Source organism: Pempheris klunzingeri, chromosome 19 (assembly GCF_042242105.1).
Source record: "Pempheris klunzingeri isolate RE-2024b chromosome 19, fPemKlu1.hap1, whole genome shotgun sequence".
In the NCBI taxonomy this organism is placed as follows: domain Eukaryota; kingdom Metazoa; phylum Chordata; class Actinopteri; order Acropomatiformes; family Pempheridae; genus Pempheris; species Pempheris klunzingeri.
In genome coordinates, this window is record NC_092030.1 from 10,111,408 (window position 1) to 10,135,441 (window position 24,034).

The 24,034-nt window shown below is 39.4% G+C and overlaps 1 protein-coding gene across 1 annotated transcript; it reads left to right on the top strand.

Annotated features, from left to right (window-relative positions):
* The first annotated feature begins 754 nt into the window (after positions 1-754).
* Positions 755-22,895, top strand: zer1 (zyg-11 related, cell cycle regulator). Its single transcript, XM_070850931.1, has 16 exons — positions 755-838; positions 1,954-2,171; positions 2,271-2,421; positions 3,843-4,297; positions 5,925-6,098; positions 6,232-6,346; positions 10,340-10,486; positions 10,622-10,795; positions 11,319-11,534; positions 12,218-12,259; positions 12,647-12,766; positions 12,905-13,020; positions 14,276-14,464; positions 16,600-16,697; positions 17,179-17,281; positions 20,210-22,895. Exons 2-16 carry the CDS (start codon positions 2,005-2,007, stop codon positions 20,295-20,297), a joined length of 2,355 nt encoding a protein of 784 aa, XP_070707032.1. The 5' UTR covers positions 755-838; positions 1,954-2,004; the 3' UTR covers positions 20,298-22,895.
* Positions 22,896-24,034: the final 1,139 nt, after the last annotated feature.

Here is a 24,034-nt window from a genome sequence, read left to right on the forward strand (position 1 = left end):
TTTGATTTCACTCAGTTTGACAACCAAACTTTCAGCAATCCTCAAAGAACTATTTCTTCCAAAAAGGCTTCTTTGGATGAAAAAGGTTCTTAATGGAATTCTTATGGTGTGTTTCCACCAAACGTGAAACGAATATTCGCCTTGCGTTTGATGCAAACACACCTTTAGTCTTACAAAGTTTAACAATATCGTACTTTATGGCTGTAGATTTTTGGTGTACATTTCTAACACATGTATGCAGAGTAAGTCTGAGGGTTGTTCGGGCCCTTAGGGTCAGGGCTCAGAGCAGTTGCCCATGTGGATCCTGACAAAGTCATTTCTGTCCTTTCAGTTTAGAACATCATTTATACACCTGAAAGGGTGGACAACATGGGGAGTAGAGAACCACTACAGCCAATTTTCTTCTAAATTGTTTTGATTAAATAATAAACAATATTATTGTTATGGTTGGTTAAACAGTAATATTTCAGAGGAATTTTCTATGGATGCTATTGCAAAAAATAACTGTATTAATTTCCTCATTAGTATGGCAGTTAAGTATGATCTGTATGTTCAAGTCTAGTAGTAGTGCCACTACTACATGAACAACTACTAATACCACCACTGATAAAAAACAAATTACAGGACGAGCGATGGAGGAAGACGAGGAGGGGGAGGAGGAGGGATAACAGGAGGAAGAGATGAGGAAAGGAGGAGGAGGAGGAGGAGGAGTTGAAGTAGGAGGAGGAGGAGCCTGTTTGTTGACATCGGACGAAAACGAAATCAGATGAGAGAAGACTGGTGTTAATAAATCAACTTCTCGCCGTCATCCAGACATTGAGCCGTGGCGAAAGCTAAGGTAGAGCACTGCCTGATGAGCCATGCACTCTAACACCGCAGACCACTGTTTATAGCCTGCATTTCCACACAGCTGTCAGCTAGCGCTAACCTCGCTGGCTAAGTTAGCTAACATCATAGCAGGGAAACTCATCGTTAGCCACAAGCTAATTTAGACGCTGAGATGCAATGGTGAAACCATATCGGCAAATTAAGGCTAAACTTAGAATAACAAGTGTTGAGCTTTGGTACTTTAGGTTGTTATGAGAGAGTACTCTAACAGTTGTTGTCTGTTTGTCAGTAGATATCTAGCGTCAGTGCTGTCAGAGTAGTGTTAACTTATTATACAGTGTTGGAAGCTAGCTAGCTAACTAGCTAACTTGGTAACAGTGTGCTGTTTCTCCCTCAGGATTCATTGCTATGTGTTGTTAACTAACAAACTAGTGGTAGGCTTCCAACGAAAAGACTAGCTAAGTTTCTAGTTTCTGGTCATCCGCAGGAGTCATCCTCACACCATAAAATAACCTTATTAGCCTTAGTAACGTTGAAACAAGTTGTTGCAAAGTAACCAACATTAGTTGCTAACAGTAGCCAACCATATGTATGACGGCTAATTTATGCAAAAGCCTCGGTTTGTAATGGCAGTAAGGCATATTGACAGCTATATGCCTAGCATTGAATTTTTAAGACAGAAAAATACAACAAGACTTTCTGAAGATACATTCACTGTAATATATTGATTTTGAATTTGATTTTCAACTTGATTCTGGATTGTATGTCATTAATGTAGTTGCTGAGTCTGTAACTCAGAGCATAACCCTTATTGCAAGTAGTTGATTTTTGTCTCTGTCCTAAAGGGAACAACAGAACGTTTTACATAACTGCAAAATATGTTAACCGAAAACATTCATATTTGGCTGCAAGGAATGACAACAATAGTGGGGAAATGAAGCAGATGCACCATTCCTATTCTCATTTGTTCTTTTAGTCATAATTTCCATTCAATCTTGACTTTAGAAATATTAATTATTCAATTTTGAACGTGAAAGGGGACCTTTTTTCTGTTTCCCACTAAGCTGCTTCTTGTGAATTGAAATAGCTCCTAACTTTTTACTTTGTTCTACATATACCTCCAAGGTTCACTGCACTGCCCAGTCTTTGATCTGAGCCCGAGGAGCAGAGGCTAACATGGCAGCCAAAGCAGGCGATAACCCTGACAGCCTTATGACTCTAGCAACAGTCTTCTGCCTGAGGAACCTCAGGAAGACCATGTGCTATCAGGGATTCAAGAATTGGCTTTGCCTACGCTCAGATATCTTTCTTCCCAGTGAAATCTGCGACAAGCTGGTCAACACGTACGTAATATGACTTGATGTTACAGCATTACAGATTTCATTTCTGAAAGGGGCATTTGATTCTATGTACATCTGTTTGTATTTCTTTCGTTGAAACAGATATATGGAGTTGGTGCACACTGACAGTAACTTTGAACCAGAAGAGAGTTTCTTCCAACTATTCTCAGACCCACGAAGCACCAGGCTGACTAGGGTACAGCTGAGAGAAGACTTTGTACGTGACAGAGATCTGGAGGCCATTAGAAAACAGGTGGGATGCTACAAGTTAGTCAAAGAATAAGCTGATGACATCTTCAGTACACAGTACACAAGTTACAGTTACAGTACACAAGTCACCTCTGTTGAACTTTAAAAGTCCGAACATTAAAGTACCTGTGCTCATTCACTTTTCAAAGCCAAATTAAAGGAACTGTCATTTTGTCATTTTGTAGGTTTGGCCATCACTCCCATCAGGTGCTACTAACATGCTTGTTACAACTTAATTAGAGATGAATGACACCAGCAAAAGGCAATATAACTCGACCAGTCTATTATCTTAACCTTGTATTTGGTAATGAACACCAATCAATTGTAAATATCTATTAGATTTTGGAAAACTACTACCTCGCTCAGTTTACCTTACTTACTATCTGTGCGTGCAGTGAACGATTATAAGAGACAGTTTGGGTTCACCTTTATGGCAATAATGAATCCAGTAAATATAATGTTTTCCTTTATTGACCAAGTTTAGGAAGAACTCTTCTCTTTTTCAAACTATACGTCTCTTTCTTTTCTTTTTGCATGAGGGAACATGATGTAAACTAGTTTTTATCGTGGGATTTACTCAGCAGGTATGGTTGGTTTGCCAGGCTAAATAGGTCTTGGACCACCCTGAATACCCAGATGATATCTGTATAGCTGAAACTCCTGGTAAAAGAGAAAACACATGTATTTTTAAAAAATCAGTATTCCCTATAATATAGACTTAATTATAATCTACTTTTTGAATGAGGTAGCTGCTATTCTTTGTGACAGTGAGTGAAAATCTCTTACTCTTATAAGCTATAATTTTAATGAATGTCCATTTTCACAAAACAGACCTTTGAGTTCCTGTCTGAATCAGTAACTTTTATTTAGCAGTTGCACTGACAAACACCACCTTGTAAATATCTATAAGGTAGTCAACATCTCACCTCATTGTAATCTGGCATTTCATCTTTTTACCTGGCAATGGCACCCTGGATCTACCATGGAAAGATGGCTGTTTGGCTTTCTTTATGCCAGGTGACAATCAATCAATTAATGTTAAGTGCTTTTACAATTTGATGTGGCACTTTTGCTCATCCAAGTACAGCATTAATGCTTTTCAGTTCTCAGAATTGGGGGATATTTATGGTAAACAGACATAAGAGCAGATATGCAAACAAATTTGTCTACAAACCGAATGCTATGTCTTACTGGATGTAGTCTAAAACAAATGTAATGGAAAAAAAATAAGGCACCATTACTAAAGTTAATGGGGTTGCTAGGAAAGAAGTAGTTTTACACTCACCATCTTGGTCTTTTTGAATGCAGTAGCGGTCTTTGTGGGTGAAGAACCAATCAGCAGCACTTCTACCAAGGACAGTATGGTCCAACTTCCCAAATGTTTGACTGATGTTTAGTAATCATTCACTTTTTGTGTTCTGCCAGGACCTGATTGAGCTCCACCTCACCTACTGCAACAGTCTCTCATCTCGCAGCTTGAAAACACTGACCTGCTTCCGTGAGACCTTGGTGTCTCTTTGTCTTTTTGGCTGCAGCCACATCTTCTACAGGAAGGGTGGTGCCCCACTCGCCTGCAATGAAGACACAGAGGATGAGGATGAGGAGAGTCCTGCTTCTAGGCAAGCATTAGAGACGGACTTTAACTTCCAGGGGTTCAACCGACTCAGGTTGCTTAACTTGGGTGGTCTGCCTGACGAGGTGGATGCTGAGACCCTGCTCAAACCCCTGAAGTCACTCACCTCATTAGATTTATCCAATGTACAATTGCTGGGAACAGCTTTTCTCACCCAGTGGAAAGACAGACTGGCATCTCTTGTACTCTACAATGTTGACCTGTCAGAGGAGTTGGTCAGTACAGTGGTGGAGATTGTTAATCTCAGGTAAGATGGGCGGGGGCTTTTATGTATATAATGTCATTATGCCTGTAAGACATCCTGGTATTGCTTTCCTATTTAATATATAAAAATGAGTAAACATGACGCATATTTTACTGAAATGGTGGTAGTAGAGCATTTGGACCTAAGTTCTGTGTATCTTCACCTCATTCATCCAAGTTAAAATTATATTATCCACTGGACACGAGATGTAGAATTTAACCCCTTTATGGACTCTAAGAAGACTTACTGATAATCTGTGGCCCTTTCTTTAGGTGCTTAACAGTCAAATAGAGTTTTTCCGTATGTACTAAAGGATCACACCAAGATTTTATAGTGGTAAAATCAAAGAAAAGATGCTCTGCAGAAACTTGTATCGGACGCAAGATGCACACTGAATGCAACAGATCTAATTTCATTTCAATTCAATTCAATTCAATTTTATTTGTATAGCCCAATATCACAACAGAGTGTCTCATAGTGCTTTACAAAGTTCAATAATTTAACAGCACTTAATACAAAACAGAGGAACTGCAGCTGTAATAATTTACATCTGTAGTTTTAATAAATACCCTGGGCCTGGTTGCACCAACAGGGCTTACCAGTTGATGGTCATAACTTGCCGTTCTAAGTCTGACCTAATAGCTGCGATGGTTGCACTACGTGGTGCTGACACATTGATTGGGACAGGTCACCTCAAAATGCAGAGCTTTAATTAATTCACTTTTTTCTTTTAAATCTTGGCCTCATGTTAATGTTTTTCTTATTTGTTATAACATTGGACTGCTTCACTAGCAGTGTTGACTTGTGCTGGCTGTACAGCTCATTCATTTTTGAATTTCAGTGTCTATGAAATTTTTTCTGATTTGGTATGTCATTGCTGCAAATGAGAAACTATCAGTGACAAATTAACAAGACAGTGGGAAGTTGTTAACAATGTATCCTAGGAACTCACACTGCTACGCACCTCCGTTGTGACAGGGTCATTCACATGAACGTGCATCGTTAATATTGTCAAATCAAAACACTGGTGTTAACAAAGACCAACTTTGTATTTAGGACCAGACTTAGTAAAGACCAGTTGGTGCAACTGGCCCCTGCTACATTAAGAAATTGTGCAAATTCCAACGTTGGAAAGCTGTGGATGGAGGGTGTTTCATGGGCTGTTTGACCAATCCAGAAGGCACTTAACCTGATTTTCACATCAGTCATGCAAACAACGTCATATTTTGCACGAGGTAGAGTGTAGGATGAAGCGCATTAAGTGAGGAATCACCATCCTACAAATTAGAATGTAAACAATCACTTTATTATTCCCATTGGAGTTTTTGACCTCCAGTAGGGGCATGAAGCACTTTTCATATGAGTGGGCCCCCATTTGGTTTGCACATGTGGCATGCACATGCATAAGGACACACATGGACACTCATTTGCAAACCAGGTGCTATTTATATTTGGTCTTAATTGAGTTGTTAATTGAACACAGCTGAAAGTTTGTAAATTCTGCCAATACACAAAATTTACAATGGGGGTTGAATAATTTTGAGTGCACCTGTATTTTATTTCCTTTATATGTCCACTAATCATCTGAAAAGAGTGTGTCACTGTGATTGATAAAACTCTTCATCTTCAGGCATCTTGACATCTCACGGGAGAGCAGGCGGACGTCTAAGTTTAAGATGACCAGGAAAATCCTGACTTCCATTGTACAACGGTTGGTTAGTTTGGTTTCACTGGACATCTCTGGTCACATTATGCTGGACAATTGCACAGTTCCACACTTTGAAGAAGCTATGGGTCGGCCAAGGTGGGTAACCAACTCTACACTGTACATTAGATATAGAAAAGTCTAATTCAGAGTTTTGGAAATTGCTATTGTATTATCTTTTTCTGTCAGATGAACAATAAACTTCTGAACAAGCCCTCTCTCTCTCTTTCAGCACTGAGCCATGCAAGAGCAGCATCTATCCTTTCCAGGAGCTGAAGAGGCCCCTGCAGTTTCTGGGCTTATATGACACCACCCTCTGCAATGTGACACACATCCCTGCTTATAAGGTACTGCAGTAAAATCTGACTGTTTCTTGATTTTTTAAGTTTATATTTACATATTTGTAAAATCTAAGGTCTATCAGTATGTATCAGCCTGTAGATTTTTTTATTAACATAAACACAACACAACACAAACAACCTTGACACAGAAGCCTTGGATTTTTTTTAAAGGATTGTTATATTAAATACATAATAAGAATGAATTTCTACATTGTAAGAATGAACTTGTATGTCGTTCTGATGGACAAACTCCATAATGGTGACACTCCAAATGACCTCAAAACTTATTTAGCATTTCTATACTGCAGTTTCTAGTCACTCATCGGCCGACACTTACACTGGTAAAAACATATCTGCAATTAGCTAATAACGCATTATAAAGTAAATTCATCTCTCACGCTTTCTGCATTTACAGACCATGTTTTCAGTACTGCTTTATTCAAACTTTCCTCCTTTTTAGTGCAAATTGCAGCATAAATGAGCAGGTTGTCTATTTCTGAGGTTGACAAATGAAATATGCTGTTGCTGTATGCTATCTGTTGTCATGTGTTCACTGCAATAAATAACACGTGTCAAATTTCAAAATGTACAATAGTGTCTCCCAAACGGGGAGTATAGACCCTTTCAAGGATCTGAAGATTAATCTGAGATGTCACAAGAGAATTTATATTTTTTCTTGTAAAATACTGGATATTTGGAAAATATCTGGAAACTGTCTTCTTTTCTTTTATCTGCCCTCTCCTCTTCTGCTCAATTTGCCCGTCCACTTTCCTCTCCTTGTCTTGTCTCTTTTCTCTCTCTTTAAACTAACTGAATTTTGTATTGTGCTCAGTACTCTCGGGCATTAATACATGTTGGGTTTTGCACCATTTCTGGGGCAATTTGGCTATCGGAAATAATTAATAATTATTAAAGATAATTAATTATATTGATTAGTAGGTCTTAGTGTAAAGTCCACCTCGATAAATGAGGAAAAAGAGCCAATTTAACTGATTCAGTCTCATAAAATACTAAACTATCAATTTGGTATTATGATTCATAATTAACTTAATAACTACTACCAAAATTACCATATTGATGGCTAGTTGAAGGATTTCAGAGTTCTTGACAGAGTAGACGTTGGCAGTATTCACTCTTGTACAATATTAAAGAAGACAGCATGTGGATTAAAACATTTATTAAAACATAACAAAATCATACGATCTAACTAAGTGTGACTAGCTAACAGACAATAGGTAGAGTGTACATGTGAATGTGCAGAGGAATGTAACATGGAGAACTACCAAAATGTGGGAGAACAAATGGTGACTCCCTACAAAATGGCCACCAGACCCCCTTGTGTGTGGGTCAGAGGCAGACAAAGGAAAGCTAAGTGCTGTAGCTGTTAGTTTATCTTCGTCTCTCTTTCGAGGCCTATTTGTAACACTGCATGTGTGAGTGTGTTGGATACCAGGTTAGGAGAGGATGGTTAGTTGCAGGATCTTGTGTGTGTGTGTGTGTCTGTGTGTGTGTGTCTGTGTGTGTGCAAACTAACATCAACTTTACATTATGGCTGCACAGTAAACTATGACAAATCTCCATAATCAAACTCAATGAACATTCAAGCAAATCAGAACCAATACATTAACAAGGTTAAACCATTGCTTAGCCACATATACAGTAATGCTCTGCTATATGTGCCCAGTTAGAGTTTGTTTGTTGTGGTTCTTTGTCCTTGCTGTCCTGGTTGCTGGCTGGAGGAATCCGGTCGCTCCTTGTTCCTTGCTAGTTAACAGCTCGGTGCTAACTTGCTGGTGTGCTCCTGTTGCTCTGAGGATCAGCTAGCAGACTTTGGGTCTTACCTGCTGGTGCTGATAAGCTTGGTTCAGGAAGGGCTTTGTGTTGCTGCCATGAAAAAGGTGGTCTGCTCTGGTTTTTATTGTCCTGAGGTTGTAGGGTCATGTATAAAGTTGGGTCCAGTTTAGCACATACAGTTAAGCCCGAAATTATTCATACCCCTGGCAAGTTTTGACTTAAAGTTACTTTTATTCAACCAGCAAGTTTTTTCTTGATCGGAAATGACACAGGCGTCTCCCAGAAGATAATAAGACGATGTACAAGAGGCATCATTGTGGAAAAAAAATCTTTCTCAGCTTTTATTTACATTTGAACAAAAAGTGGCAAGTCCAAAATTATTCATACCCTTTGCAAACTGTCACAGTCAATGGGAAAATCCAAAGTTCTATACCATTCCAAATAGTCCAAGCTGTTCTAAAGTATCCTAATTACCCTGATTCATTGGGAACAGCAGCAGCGGGAACAGTTTTAATCAACTCAACAGGTGAAAAACAGCAGCTCTCTGCAGTTGGTTTGTGGACAGTCATGGCTAAGACAAAGGAGCTCACTGAGGACCTGCAGCTGTCCATTGTGGCTGCTCACAAGTCAGGAAAGGGCTATAAGGCCATATCTAAATGTTTTCAAGTTCCAGTGGCTACAGTGCAAAGTATTATTAAAAAATACAAGACGTTCCACACTGTGGAAAATCTCAGAGGACGTGGTCGGAAGCCAAAAGTGACACCTGTGCTGGCCAGGAGGATAGTGAGAGAGGTGAAAAAGAATCCAAGGATCACCACCAAGGCCATCCTGGTGAATCTGGGCTCTGCTGGTGGCAACGTCTCAAGGCCAACGGACACTGCACACTGCTGGGTTCCACGGACGCAGAGCAAGGAGGACGCCACTTCTCCAGATAAGGCACACAAAAGCCCGCTTGGCCTTTGCAAATGCTCATCTGGACAAAGAAGAAGACTTCTGGTCTTCTGTTTTATGGTCAGATGAAACAAAAATTGAATTGTTTGGCCACAATGATGTGTCCTTCATTTGGCGTAAAAAAGACAAAGCCTTCAACCCTAAGAACACCATCCCCACTGTCAAACATGGTGGTGGGAAGCTAATGCTTTGGGGGTGTTTTTCAGCCAATGGACCAGGGAACCTAATCACAGTAAACGGCACCATGAAAAAAGAGCAATACATCAAGATTCTCAACAACAACATCAAGCAGTCTGCAGAGAAACTTGGCCTTGGGCACCAGTGGACATTTCAGCACGACAACGACCCAAAACACACAGCAGAAGTGGTGAAGAAATGGTTAGCGGACAAAAACATTAACGTTTTGCAGTAGCCCAGCCAGAGTCCTGACTTGAATCCAATTGAGAATCTGTGGAGGGAGCTAAAGATCAGGGTGATGGCAAGGAGACCCTCCAACCTGAAAGAGTTGGAGCTCATCGCTAAAGATGAATGGGCAAAAATACCAGTGAGCCATGGAAGCGTTTGATTGCTGTAATAGCCAACAAAGGCTTTTCTATTGATTATAGAGAAGGGTAATAATAATAATAATTTTGGACATGCCACTTTTTGTTCAAATGTAAATAAAAGCTGAGAAATATTTTTTTCCACAACAATGCCTCTTGTACATCGTCTTATAATCTTCTGGGAGATGCCTGTGTCATTTCCAATGAAGAAAAAACTTGCTGGTTGAATAAAAGTAACTTTAAGTCAAAACTTGCCAGGGGTATGAATAATTTCGGGCTTAACTGTATGTGTGAAACTTAAGGACTCTGGGAAACTGAGTTCAGTGAGGGAGTCCTTTGTTCAAAAGACAAAGAAACATGTAGTCCTCACCAACTTGGTGGAGCCCAACATTTATAATGTGTGCATGGGGAAGGGGGGGTGGGAAACGGGCGTTGGATTAGACAGTTCATCACGGAATGTTTTGTTTTCTTTTTTGATTTTGATGATTTTACCTTGGCAGGCACCAGCAGCAAAATGTTACCAGTGGAAACATTGGTATAACATATAACTGGTTCATCCCCACTCAGTTAAAGCTACAATATAAATTGGCAGAGCATTTAGTGAATGAAGTGGAAAATGTTGTTCTTTATAATAGATCCTGTACACATATTTATAATGCTTATTAACAGGTTCTGCTCAGTGGATTAAACCTTTGTTGTCGGACTTGTTTAGGTGACTGGATCCAAGAATGAAGACCAGGTCCTGAATGCCATTGAGGCTTACACAGAGTTTCGCCCTGAGCTGGCGCACAGAGCCATCAATCAGCTGTTCGACATTGCCAGGATACAACACTGCAGCCAACTGCTTCGGGCTTTGCAAGTAGGTTGAGCTTAAGTTAGGTTGTTCTTTGAAGGAGGTGATACCATTTATTACCTAACTTGTTGTGCAGTGATTCTGCATGTTATGTCTGTGTCTCTGTCTCATACCTCTCCTGTAACCTTTCTATCCTTTCAGCTTGTCATAGCAGCATTGAAGTGCCATAAATATGATAAGAGCATCCAGGTGACAGGCAGTGCTGCTCTGTTCTACCTGACCAACACGGAGTACCGCAGTGACCAGAGTGTGCGGTTGCGCAGAGAGGTCATTCAAGTGGTACTAAATGGAATGGAGCAGTACCAGGAGGTCACTGTAAGTCTACTCTGAGCTCATTCCTAACTCTGAGGAACTAGGTTCTACTTAAAGTTTGTTTAGTTTCATAGTTTCATTTTAAAAGGTAGGTGAATTTGTTTTTTTACTAATGATATTTAGATATTTATCAAAAGTATTTTATACTCACGCAGTTATTTGTTTGTTAATTTATTTAAACATAGAATAGAATAGCCTTTTATTGTTATTGCGGCGCAATGAAATTAGGGGCGCTGCTCCACTTTGGTGCATGAAAATTTTCACAAAAATAAAGTAAGAATAGAATAACAATAAAAATATAATAAAAGGAATATAACAATATGCACAGTATATATAAATATGTATGTACAAAAATTCTACATGTCTGTAGAAAGGCTTTGCATGATACATGTCATGATACATCACACTTCATAAAAACAAAACCATTAATTCGTTTATTATATGCTTAATGAATTTAGTAGCTTTTTTAATTGTAAATTGTAAGTGTGTAATTAAAGCACATATCCCCCTCTCTGCCTCACACCAGGTCCAGAGAAACTGCTGCTTGACTCTATGTAACTTCAGTATTCCAGAGGAGCTGGAGTTCCAATACAGTCGAGTCAACCAGCTGCTGCTGAAAATCCTGGAGCCAGCCAGACAGGATGAGTCCATCCAGAGAATTGCTGTACACCTCTGCAACGCTTTGGTCTGTCAGGTGGACAACCATCACAAGGAAGCTGTGGGAAAGATGGGATTTGTCAAGGTAACATCAAAGATTAACTTTTCTCTTTTAAACTTTCTGACAGATGATTCCTGGCCTAAAAACAGGACAGTTACAGCAATTGTAAAAAACATATTTTTCCTCTTTCCTTTCAACTGGGATAAAGATTTAATAGGAATTATGAATGACTTGACTTAAAAAAAGTGATGGAAGGTTAAAGTTACAAATGGCAGGATAGCCAGAGACACAGGTAGATGTAGAGAATACAGTGTATGTCATATCTGAACTTAAAAGAAGTCTTAATATGTGATATTTTAGGCTTAGGCTATTTCAGGCCTTTTAGGCTGGCAAAGGTTTGCTTCCGTAAAGAGTATGTAACTTTTATTTAGTTGAAATTCTTATAACTACCTGACAATCAATATAGCAATCAATATATGAAATGGTTTGACCAAAAAAATCTGATGTCTATGTCTGACAGAGTGCTTTAATAAGCTTGTCCAGCAAAATGATTGGACGGTTGACCTGCCTGTCTACTTGCATACCTGCAACCTGCATACTCTGCACGCTGGGCAGACGTATCTTGAAAGCTAATTTTTTCATCTATTAGTATGCAATAGTTTTGACCCTGTAAGCAACACACCCACATAAACACAGTCCATTGTGCTGTTTTGCTGTAATGCTACTATGATGGCTGATTATGTTTCTTGACTCTATTTCCTACACAGACAATGTTGAATTTAATTCAGAAGAAGCTACAGGACAGAATGGTGAGTCTCAGTTTTACTCATGCTGTTATAAAGCCTGATTTAGTTGTTTCCTTGGGAGCACTTAATTTGGTAAAATATTTGCAGACAGTGTTGCAGAGCCAATGAAGTTTGGTTTTCAAATGTAAAATCACTGAGCCATTTCTGTGTCTCAGGGTTAAGGCACATAACACATTACTGCAATATCCATGGTTCAACTCTTGGTCAGGGGAAGTTCCTTGTCTTTCTTCATGTGTTTCCTGTCTCTCTATGCTGAAGTAAAGGCAAAAATTGCCCCAAAAGACAACAAAAATGTACAAGCATATTTGATTGATTGAAGTCAAATCACCACTCCTCCATCACTTACAAGGGGATTCCTGCTACAGTGCTTGTGTGCTTGTTTCACCTTAGTGTGACCAGGTGATGGAGTTTTCCTGGAGTGCTCTTTGGAACATTACGGATGAGACGCCTGACAACTGTCAGATGTTCCTCAACTGTCGGGGCATGAATCTCTTTCTGGAGTGTCTGCAAGTAAGTCTACACCCACATCACACTGCACCTATTGTGTCTTTTCCAAAGCCATAACAATTCACTTAGTTGCCTTCAAGATTTGTTTGATATGTTTTAGATATGTCTTTTATGTTTTACCTTGCCTTGATCTCAAATCAGGAGTTTCCAGACAAGCAGGAGCTTCACCGCAACATGTTGGGGCTTTTAGGAAATGTTGCTGAGGTCAAAGCACTGAGGCCACAGCTGCTCACCCCACAGTTCATCACTGTATTCAGGTAAGAGAACTACTGAAACCAGTGTAGAGTAAAATGATTCTAGAATGATTCTTCAGTCAATCAATCCATATTTATATAGCGCCAATTTATAACAAATGCTATCTCAAGACGCTTTCCATAAAGAGCAGGTAAGCTCTTTAATTAAGAGAAAGACCCAATGATTCAAGAATTCAAAATTAAGATTCAATTGAAGAATCCCCACATGAGCAACCATCAGGCATTAGGTTACAGTAGCAAGGAAAAACTTCCCTTTAATGGGAAGAAACCTCGAACAGAACTGGGCTCAGAGGTGGGCAGCTTTCTGTCGGGTCTGTGTTGAGAGAGAGAGAGAGAGAGAGAGAGAAAAAAGGGGGTGGGAGGGGAGATGCACAGCAAACATCCATCCATCCATCCATCCATTTTCTATACCGCTTATCCGTCAGGGTCGCAGGGGGAGCTGGAGCCTATCCCAGCTGACTTCGGGCGAGAGGCGGGGTACACCCTGGACTGGTCGCCAGCCAATCGCAGGGCCACATACAGAGACAGAGACAGACAGACAACCTTTCACCCTCACACTCACACCTACGGGCAATTTTTTAGAGTTACCAATTAACCTAATGTGCATGTCTTTGGATTGTGGGAGGAAGCCGGAGTACCCGGAGAGAACCCACGCTAGCATGGGGAGAACATGCAAACTCCACACAGAAACACCCCGGATTCAAACCGGGATTCGAACCCGGGACCTTCTACACAGCAAACAATCATAGTAATAGTAACTATATTACTGATAATAGGAATATGACTAAGAAAGAGCAATATGGTAACAGTGAATAACATAATGATGAATATATGCATACTAATAGCACTAATAATATCAACTGACTAAAATTAGTAAAAAGTGGCAGCGGCCAATGATCCACAGCATTGATCCATGAAAGTGTAGCATACAGTCACTGCTCACACAAATAAAAGCTTACATAGCTTTCATATACATACTAAAGGACACATACTGTTACATTCTATACCCTAGCAATGACTCTTTGACAATGGGCTCACAGGCCTCCAAACACAGGCTACACTCAGAACAAGATGATAATGCACCATTGTCACATCATTAGAGCATCCACAAAGCCACACAACAGCCTCACCCACACACAATAATGTCACAGTTAATTAAATGAACCAAAAATAGAAGATACAGATTAACCATGAAAAACTTCTCAAGTGTTTTGAATGTTTTCATCTGTTCCCCCTTCCCTGTTTGATGCGTTTACAGTAACCTGTTGGACAGTAAGGCAGATGGAATCGAAGTGTCATACAACGCATGTGGTGTTCTTTCACACATTATGTTTGATGGGCCGGAGGTCTGGTCAATGGAAGATCCGCGAAGAGACACAGTGATGGACAAGATGTGGGATGCCATCCAAAGCTGGGATGTCAGCTCACATCGCAACATCAACTACAGGTGATTATCGGTTTACTACTTCCTTGTTACTGCAATATCAGCCATATTTTTTATTTGTTTAATGTATGTGTGTAATGTGTATTCTATTTTATGTTGAAATATTTGCACAAAATTGTTAGTATCAAGAATTCATTGATATAAAGAATACATCAAGTAGCAAATACCAAGAAGAATAGTTCGGACAGTGACGGCATTATTTGTAGCAGATGATGATTGCCACTTAACGTAAAAACATGTCACATCTCATAAAATGCATCACTGAGTGGGTTGAAATGCTAATTAAACCTTTGGGGGTACAATAATTACCAAATAATGTCATGACGTCACATTTGTGTAGTGATTAGTGATAATAAACTCTTACTGGGAAGTGAGACATGAGTGTTAATGTTCTGTTGTTCAATCCACACTGACTACATCTTCTGTGAACAGCTGCAGGCTAACCTGCCTTCACTAGGCTAACTGACAGCACAAGGTTACTGAACCAAAACAATTTTCAGGTCAATAGGAGGAAACTAGCAGTATTTGTATGTGGTTGTTGAGTCATTGAATCTATTTCACTGTCCACCTGGTGAGTATGAGAAATCCAGTAAAGTTAGTGAAACCTCCATCTAAGCGACATGGTTCAAAGTTCAAGTTCAAAACACATAAACAGCAGGATATTTGTGTGACTTAAACACCTGTCTATGTAGTTAACACCACAAAAATAGCATTAAAAAATGAGGGCAGATGTAATTTCTGTACGGAGTGAGACGAGTGAGAGAAGAAAAACAGTTAAAAAACGCTCCCTATGAGGATTTTCCTTTAGACGACTACACACACTAAGAGCTCAACACACTGCAAATTAAGAAAACACATGCAACTAGACAAAACACAAGCAAATTCATCAATTTGACAATACGTGCAGCGTTTAGAAATCACTCTGCAAATACAGAAAGCGTGCTGCAAATTCAGAAAACACAATACAAGAAGACATGGAAGTGTTTCCAGTGGACACTAGTGCTGAACACAACACAACCAGACAAGGAGCTAGAGCTAATACTAATAAAAAAAAAAAATCTGGTTAGATCTAACCATTTCTTCTTGTGTTGTACTTATCGAGCGATGATATATGTTATTTCCCTGGATATAAAATATGGTTGCCACTTGGCAAATGGGTATTTTATTGTGCAGCTGATTGCAATTACATGCCTCTTGCGATGCACTTGGACACATCAGTGATGTAACCTGGGGTCATCGGGTGTTTTGACTATCCTACACCCTTACTGGGTCATGCAGACCCCAGCTTGTGTCCAAGTGGCCTGTGTCACCCACAGATCGAACCTCTTTATCTATAGCCACCTTTAGGCCTTCTCTGTGGCTTCAGGAGTGCTTTTGGTAATGTATAAGAGGCATAAACTGGGGCTACTGTTGACCATGCATCAGGTTATCCAGCAGCTGTTTCATGTTAGTATGTATGCTATGAGAAGACTGAAAATAAAATTTGGGTCATTGTTTGTCAGTTGATTATAGAAGATAAATATCAAATTGACTTGTGTACTTTCTGTACGGTCTTCTTTTAAAAAAAAAAAAAAAAGAGAGAGAAAGGGGTCAGGTGTGTAGGCGTGGGCGCGATCCATAGTACTTAACTGAGCAGAGATTGGCAGACAGACTGAACACCAACCCGGTCCACCAAAGCATTTTCTTCGGTGTTGAAAACTCCAGGTGCTCCTCTGAAAAATGAATAGCTCGTAGTGCTTGAGAGCGCTTTTAACTGAGACGCTCTTGGTTGCTTTCATAAGAAATATCTGTGAAAGTAAAAATGACAATATTAGGTAGAGTGTTTGGTCTGCATTACTTTTGCAGTGATATTGTGGTAGTCTGGGGACGTCATCTGGCACAGACATGGATACTCGGAAACTTCCAAATTCATTTCTCAAGCAATTCTGTGTACAATTAGAAATGCAGCACCCCCATGTAGCCCAAATGGAATGATCCTTTGTTTCATAAATGCTGTATTTTATATTTTTCGTTTCACGTCACTGTGACGATATCCAATTTATAGTATAGTATATACTGAGTTTAACCTGTTGTCTGTTGTGGCTAGTTAGATAGATAGCTTGATAGTTGACATTTTTTAATTATGTTTGGTCTCTCAGGTCATTTGAGCCTATCCTGCGACTGCTGCCCCAGAGCATCTCCCCTGTCAGTCAGCACTGGGCCACATGGGCTCTCTACAACCTGGTGTCAGTTTATCGTGAGTATCTGTTACACTAAAGCAGTGTCTCCCTCTCCTGGTCCAAGGGGCTCACTGTCATGCATGTTTTAGACATTTCCCTGCTTCAACACAATTGATTCAAATGAATGGGTCATCATCAGGCCCATGCAGAGCTTGATGATGAGCTGCTCTAAAGAGTTTCAAACCAGACTCACATTTAGTGTTTACATCATTACAGATGTCCTGAAAAGTGAGCAGAGACACTGATACTGGCACCTCACCTTACATCTAGGTTACATTAAACATTTTCTAGCTAATAGTACATATTAATGTACTGACTAAACTTAATTTTCAAGAATTGATTTGGCATATAGTACTTAAGTACTACATAAGTACTTCCTTTTGTACTGGGCCACAATACCTTTTCTCTTACACTTGTTACCACACTGATTTTTTAGTGTTAAATTTATTGCTTAATTGTGCTGTAAACACACGGATAATTCTGATTTTCGGTCTGCAGCAAGCAAATACTGTCCCCTGCTGATAAAGGAAGGAGGAATAAGTCTTCTAGAAAAAGTTCTAGAATTGGACAGCTCACAGCCAGAGACCAAGGACATGGCCAGGTAAGAATGGCAGCTTTGTGTATAACATTGCTAATGCCTGAAAGAAGCCTTGTATCATCATCTTTATGTTCTTTTTGTACTTATTAGTACTCTTTGTAGCTTCTCAGAAGGTTATGTTTGCCAAGATAAATTCTACAGCTGATGATTGGCAGCAGCAGCAAGAAGAACCAGTTCTCTTGGATTAACATTCTTTCTGTTGCACCCAGTAAAGAGAATGATTAGAAGTATTTTGCCGAAAACAGTTTTGTTGTTAACAGACAGCAGTAACAGGTACAAATAAGGTCACGGTCACACCTGTAGTTCATTCCATAAAAAAAAAAAAAGATTTAAAAAAAGCTAAATCTTGTCTTTTAGTCCTGGTGTGTTTCATGTTCACAGTGACTTTTTACAAACCATGTCCATACATGGACCCATGGACATAAATGAAATTCCAGTGATTTACAGCATTATCTTCTCTGGTATCATAAAGAGTTCACTAAAAGTCAAAAGTCCAGCTGGACTGTGTATGTCATCAATAATGATGGAAACTTAGAAACACGCTGAAAAAGGTGCCTTGTAACATATGTTACACATAGAATGGGAAGACCATTAACTCACATTGAAAATATTTTGAAAACATATTTTTACTCATTTGCACTGTCAGAGGAAATTCCTTTTCTTATTTGCTGACAGTGGCGCATATTACCATGGCTACAAAATAATAATGCATGAATATATTTATGGTACCTTGCCCATATAGATTACTAATGAGATTGCTTCTCTGATGCTTCACAATCAGCAAATACTGAATCAGAAATGTCCCAGAAAAAATGTCTTCCACTAAAACAGTAGCAATCACAGGCAATGATGCACTGGATAACTTTATGTCCATCCAGTAGAATTAATTTTTTTACTAAAAATCTTAGTCTTACAGAACACAGCTTCAGTAACCAGGAGGAGTTGGGGGGCGGTCAGAAGTACAATTAGCTGCTAACACTAGTGGTACTTGCCTCATGTTGAGTGCTCCTCATGAAAACTTGAATTTTTGGATTACCTAATGTCAAGCACATAGCTCAAGCACATTTATATGTTCTGTCATTTCCTATGCTGCCTACCTACAGCACCACTCTGTGCTGCCATACTGCCTCCCAACTACAGGGCATCGGTCATCACCACCTTGTGACACAAGGGGATGGAACCCAATGAAATACCCCTAGTCAAATAGATATGCATACAAGGAGGTGTCAGCCAAGAGTGACTGGTGCCATAATCATGTGGAAGCTGCAGTCTCAGCAGAGTTATAGGTCCTCAAAGGCCAGCAAACTGCTGCCGAGGATTCTCTGCACCAAGACTGGCTGTGGCCACTGGGGTCCCCCTGGAACTATAGGGAGAGTCTGGTGCCCGTCCAACCTGGTTTCGAAAGTGGGTATAGGGCCAGCCATTCCTGACAGCGAGTTAGCGTAAGTGGTGACATTAGCCTGCCAATCTCCCTGGTTGTAAGAGTTAATGCTTATGGAGATGCATCACTAAGGCTCTGGACAGAAGCATCAAGGACACTGGCAGGTACAAGGACATGGCAATATGTGTGCACTGCGTGCTAACACATATATCTCTTCACTGTAATGTGTTACTGTGGCCTGGAACAGTGAGAATCAAGTCTTCGGATGAGCCAGTGAGGGAGGCAATTGATGATCAATTGATGATCCTGCTACTGCTGGATGTGTCTTTTGCCTAAAATCAAGAGTCAGGTCCTTGGTTTTGCCACAGTGAGCAGTATCGATTAGTCAAGCAATCTTTAGTTATATAGCACCAATTCATAACAAATCTGATCTCAGTTTTCATATAGAGCAGGTGAGGACCAAACTCTTTACTTAAGAGATTTCAAAACTAGGGATTCTAGAATCCTTTCATGAGCAATGTCTGCACTTCGCCAACTGTCCTTGGTGATGTTTTGCTGGCTCTTGGTTTGCTAAATTTGTGAACAAATATATTGGTTGTGCTGGATGTCCGGTGTCGTGCAAGTGACGACCACGATCAGTGGTCTTCAGTGTTTTCACTCCACCTTAGTATTGGCTCAGGTCACTTGGAACCTTTACTGAGGTAACACCAAAAAAGTACTAGGTACCTTCAACTTTTCCCATTGGGGAAAAAAACAAAAAAGAACAGTTCCCAGCAATTCAGTGGAAGAGGCATTACATAAACAATACACACCTGTTCGTTACCATTTAAATGCCAGCCTAGCCAGCATTAGTTTGGGCTGTACTGAGTTTCCTCACAAATACAGCTTTTTATAAGCCCATAAAGCTCCACTTCTAAATTATGTTGCTACTTCTTGATATCATACAATTAATGGAAGAAATGATCAGAGAGAAGCTTTTGTTATTGTCAAACAGGTCGCTCTCAGCAGAATGATGAGAAGCTAATAAAAGTCTAAAGGCATTCCCTGAGGTGCAAACACTCTGCTACTGCCCCCTACTGGCCTGGATATTTTTTTAAAGGCTGAAAGCATGATGGTAAGGTATACCGGTAACTGTAGACGGCTTTGCTGTCCAAAGTTAAAATATTTAAACCAAATGATGGTATTAGGTAGAACCTCACACATGCAATAATGCATAATAATAATAATAATAATAATAATAATAATAATAAAAACAATAAAAATAAGCATAATATTATGCTATATTGTAATATGATATGATGTAATGGTAAAATTAATACATTAACTTATGTAATATATTTTATTCCATTCTTTGTAAACAATTTGATATCACCGCTGCAACATATCATTCTGCTTCTTTCGTTTTGCTGTTCTGCCATTCTGTTGGAGTGTAGAAGGTGTTGTCCATCTGTCGTCTACCTTATGACACCATATGACTCCATGTGAATGCAGCATAAGAGGCTTTTGGACTGCACCTAACCTCTAACTTGTAAAATGTTTTCATTTTTCAGCAAAGTAATGGAGCAGTGTGAAAAATTCAAAGAAGACCCCATGGAAACAAATCATGCACAGGAGGTTAACTATGGACAAAGAGGTTGACACCGTAGGAGCCATGATTCCCAGCAAATATCAAGCAAACCAAACTAAGGTCCCTCCTTCTGTCACCACCACAAAGGATCAATGGTGTGGATTATTCTTATTAACATTTTTATTATTTTGTAGAGCAGAAATGTCCCCGAACCTTTTCACAGCAGTTTGGACAAAACCTTAAGTTATGACACATAGGACTTAAGATTGGGTTGTTGTTCTGTTGTGAGGGTTCTTACCTTTTTCTTTGTGTTTGTGCGTGTACGAGTTTATGTGAGTCAAAAGATTTATGACCGAACAAAACAGTTGGAGTGATGCTCATGCTAAGCTCATGTTAACTGGGTAACAGCACCTGGGAACAAAAGGCTAAAGGCTATGCAGTGACCTGCACTGCCACACAGAGGTCTCAGCTCCCTCACTGCTCTCACTGTCGCTCATTTTTATGGAGGCCACTGAGATGTTGTCACATGTATAGTCAATATTAGCCATTACTGTATGTGTGTAGGCTGCAGAGAAGCATCACACTGATGTTGATGGGAGGGAAGTCTTCCCAGACCCTGTGGCAAAATGATGGACTTCTTTGTTATATATGTAAATATTCTCTGTTTGTCTCATCCTTTTACTGTGTGTATGTTTTATAATATAACTGTAAACACTTTAATCTGTATTTAAATTTGTTTAGGTTTGACTGGCATATGGTCAGTTCTAAGAAACTATATACAGTATACCCAATCATTTAAATGTAGTGTGGCAATCCTGGATACTCTGTTCTAAAGAATGATTTAAATTCAGTGCAACCTTGCCTTTGTTTTGAATTATCTGGCATTTCACACCAAGTCTGTTAATTCTTCTAACTGGAAGCAGTAGTGAGCTTCAATGAGGGAAGTCAACCTAAAGTATACGCTATACCAAGAGTATGCAGACATTACAGGCCCCCATGCTCATTAAGAAATATTTTTCCAGTTTGATGTAGAAGAATATATAACTGGCCCACACAGAGCCCTTACGTCAACCCCATCCAACATCTTTGGGATGAACTGGAACACTGACCGTTAACCAGGCCTTAATGCCCAACATCAGTGTTGGATCTCACTAATGCTCTTGTGTCTGAATGGGAGCAAATCCCTAAAGACAGGTTCAACATCTGGTGGAAAGACTGAAATCAGAGGAGTGGAGGCTGTTATGGCAGCAGTTTCAGTGCCAGAAGTTTTGGAATGGCCTGTTCAACCATCACATTGTCAGACTCATAATGGACAAATTGATGCAGCAGAACCAGGGATATCATCTTTTTGCTCCATGCATTATTTTCCTTGTCAAAATATGGTGCCCACAATGCAACTTGGCAGCTGGCAGTTTAGTAGGAGATTGGGGCATGTGTAGTAGCAGCTAATGTAGCCTCTAGCTTCAATGAGGAGTGGGCTACAGAGGTCTGGTAAGCTCACCTCTTTCTAATTCCACACCCCCTGATTTTTTTTTCTTCCATTTTCACACTTCAGTCTTCAGTCTTCAGCCCCAGTTGGCTCTGACTAAAGCAACATCACTTGAAGGCAGGATTTCACATTGTTGTCAGGACTAAAAAGTTGAACATACATAAATGTTATGGACATGTAACAGTTAAAGCTACATCTGGAATCTTAAAGCTGTCTCTAGTGTTTTGCCATTGAACTCAACAGTGCTTCCAGTTGTCAAGAATGATGCCTGATAATCAAAAAAGACGAGACTGAAGGAAACTATTATCTTTTAACCACACCTGATGGCCTGTCATTTGTACTAGTTGGTCAGCATGCTAAGTAACTGCTTTACTTAAATCGAGCATTTCTTCTAGTATGAGTAGTCCTATGGTACTATACTAACATAACAACAGATCAAGCAATAACTGATGGGAGAAAAATAAAATGGTGCAAAGGTACGTTTAAAGTTGAAAGTGGGATAATCTGTTCAGGAAGTAATGTCTGGCCTTCAAAAATAAGCATCACTTATTTTGCTGTATTTTAACTGCTTATCCCAAATTTACCCCAAATCAAAGTCTGATTAATACACTCCATTTGCTGTCGCGACTTTAGAGTGTGGAGTGTTATTGTTAAGAAACTCATTCATCCTAACATGTGATGCTTCTCACCAAACCATGTTGTGCATATGCTTAAGGCCTAACATTTTGGAATTCAAGTATTTTAAAAACAGTTTTTTAAATACATTTTTCAAACTGTACGTGTTTGCCAGCTCACAGTCTTCCTCTACTTTGCCTTTGCTGGCACATTGATATGCTTCTTGCCGTGAACTATCTATAAATAGAATATTGTAAAACTCAGCTCAAATAAATATATTTGTGTCCATGTGCTCTTGCATGTGGGTCCTTTCATGTGAATTCAAGATATACAGCAGGGACCCCATCATCAAAGCGTTTACCATGGGGAACCTTTAAAATTATCCTAATGAACTGATTTCTTCACTGGCACGCTGAGATCATTTACAGGAAGTGTTAAATTCTTCTACAAACAGTATTCACAATTAATATTCCATTGTACAATATAAACTTGGTTATTGAAGGCAGTGTCCTGTAGTCAGAATTAAAAAATACATATCTGAGATTAATGGATGGGAAACAATTGCTTGTAGTTTATAGAGATTAAATGATTTGTCTATATTGATTTTCATACCAGCAGAGCATGGCAACTACTACTATTTCATTATGAATTGTGTAATATGTTTACCATTGTTTACTGTAACCAGGCCAGCAGTAACACACACCAGATTTGGGACTGCATGCTGTGATTGGAGTTGCCTTTCTATTCGAACAGGAGATTTGACACTCATTTGTACGCGTAAATAGATTTACAGTAATATGAATCAAATTAGGCAGGTTTCTTATTTAAGCCTACTTGCCTTATGATTTCAGTGAGTGACAAAATAATTTAGTAGAAAAAAGATGAAAATTGAAAGGTTCTACTGATTTCGTAATTTCATTATATTTTTCTTTGATGGCGAGGGCCTCGCCTAACAATTATTTTATTTATTGATTGGAAATTAAAAACGCTAACTATTGATTAATTGTTTTGACCTGCCAACAGCCCAGAAGATATTCAATTTACAATGATGAATGATGATTGAACAGAGAAAAGAAGCATTGATGAATTGTCAAATTTGTTGCAGATTTAAATTTCTGTCAATGCACAACACATAAGCACAGTTTAATTTATGTTGTCTAATTATGTATGTTATGTACTTAAATTCCGTTTTTAGGCCAGTGCTACTCAATGTTCCCACCTTGGTTTAATTCTCAGATTGGCATTATTGCCATTTTAATTTAGTTTCACTTTAATGAATGACCTGATTGCCATTTAAGCAGTTATCAAAGACTCACTTGGCCTACAGTACTGAACGCCATGCTGACTCTGATAACAGGATTTGGATTGTGGGTTGGACTGAGAAGCTTTCATTCATATGAATACCATTCATTGCTCTCCAACCAGGGAGCTTTCAGGGACTGTGTGGGCTTTAAAATTCATGCCAGTGAAGAAACATACATTACCTGTCATTATGCAGATTAACATTCAAAAAGTTTTCTCCTCCAACTGCAAAATGCGATGGTTTGGATGAAGCAGGTCAGGAATCTTGCACAGTGGTTTGTGATCTGTAGCATATTGGCACCACGGTGTGTGTAGCTCGAGCTGATTCCAAGTATCAGCCTCTGTACAGCTTGTCATTCAGAGTCTCCTACATGAATACAGTTAAAGACTATGTTGAAGAGT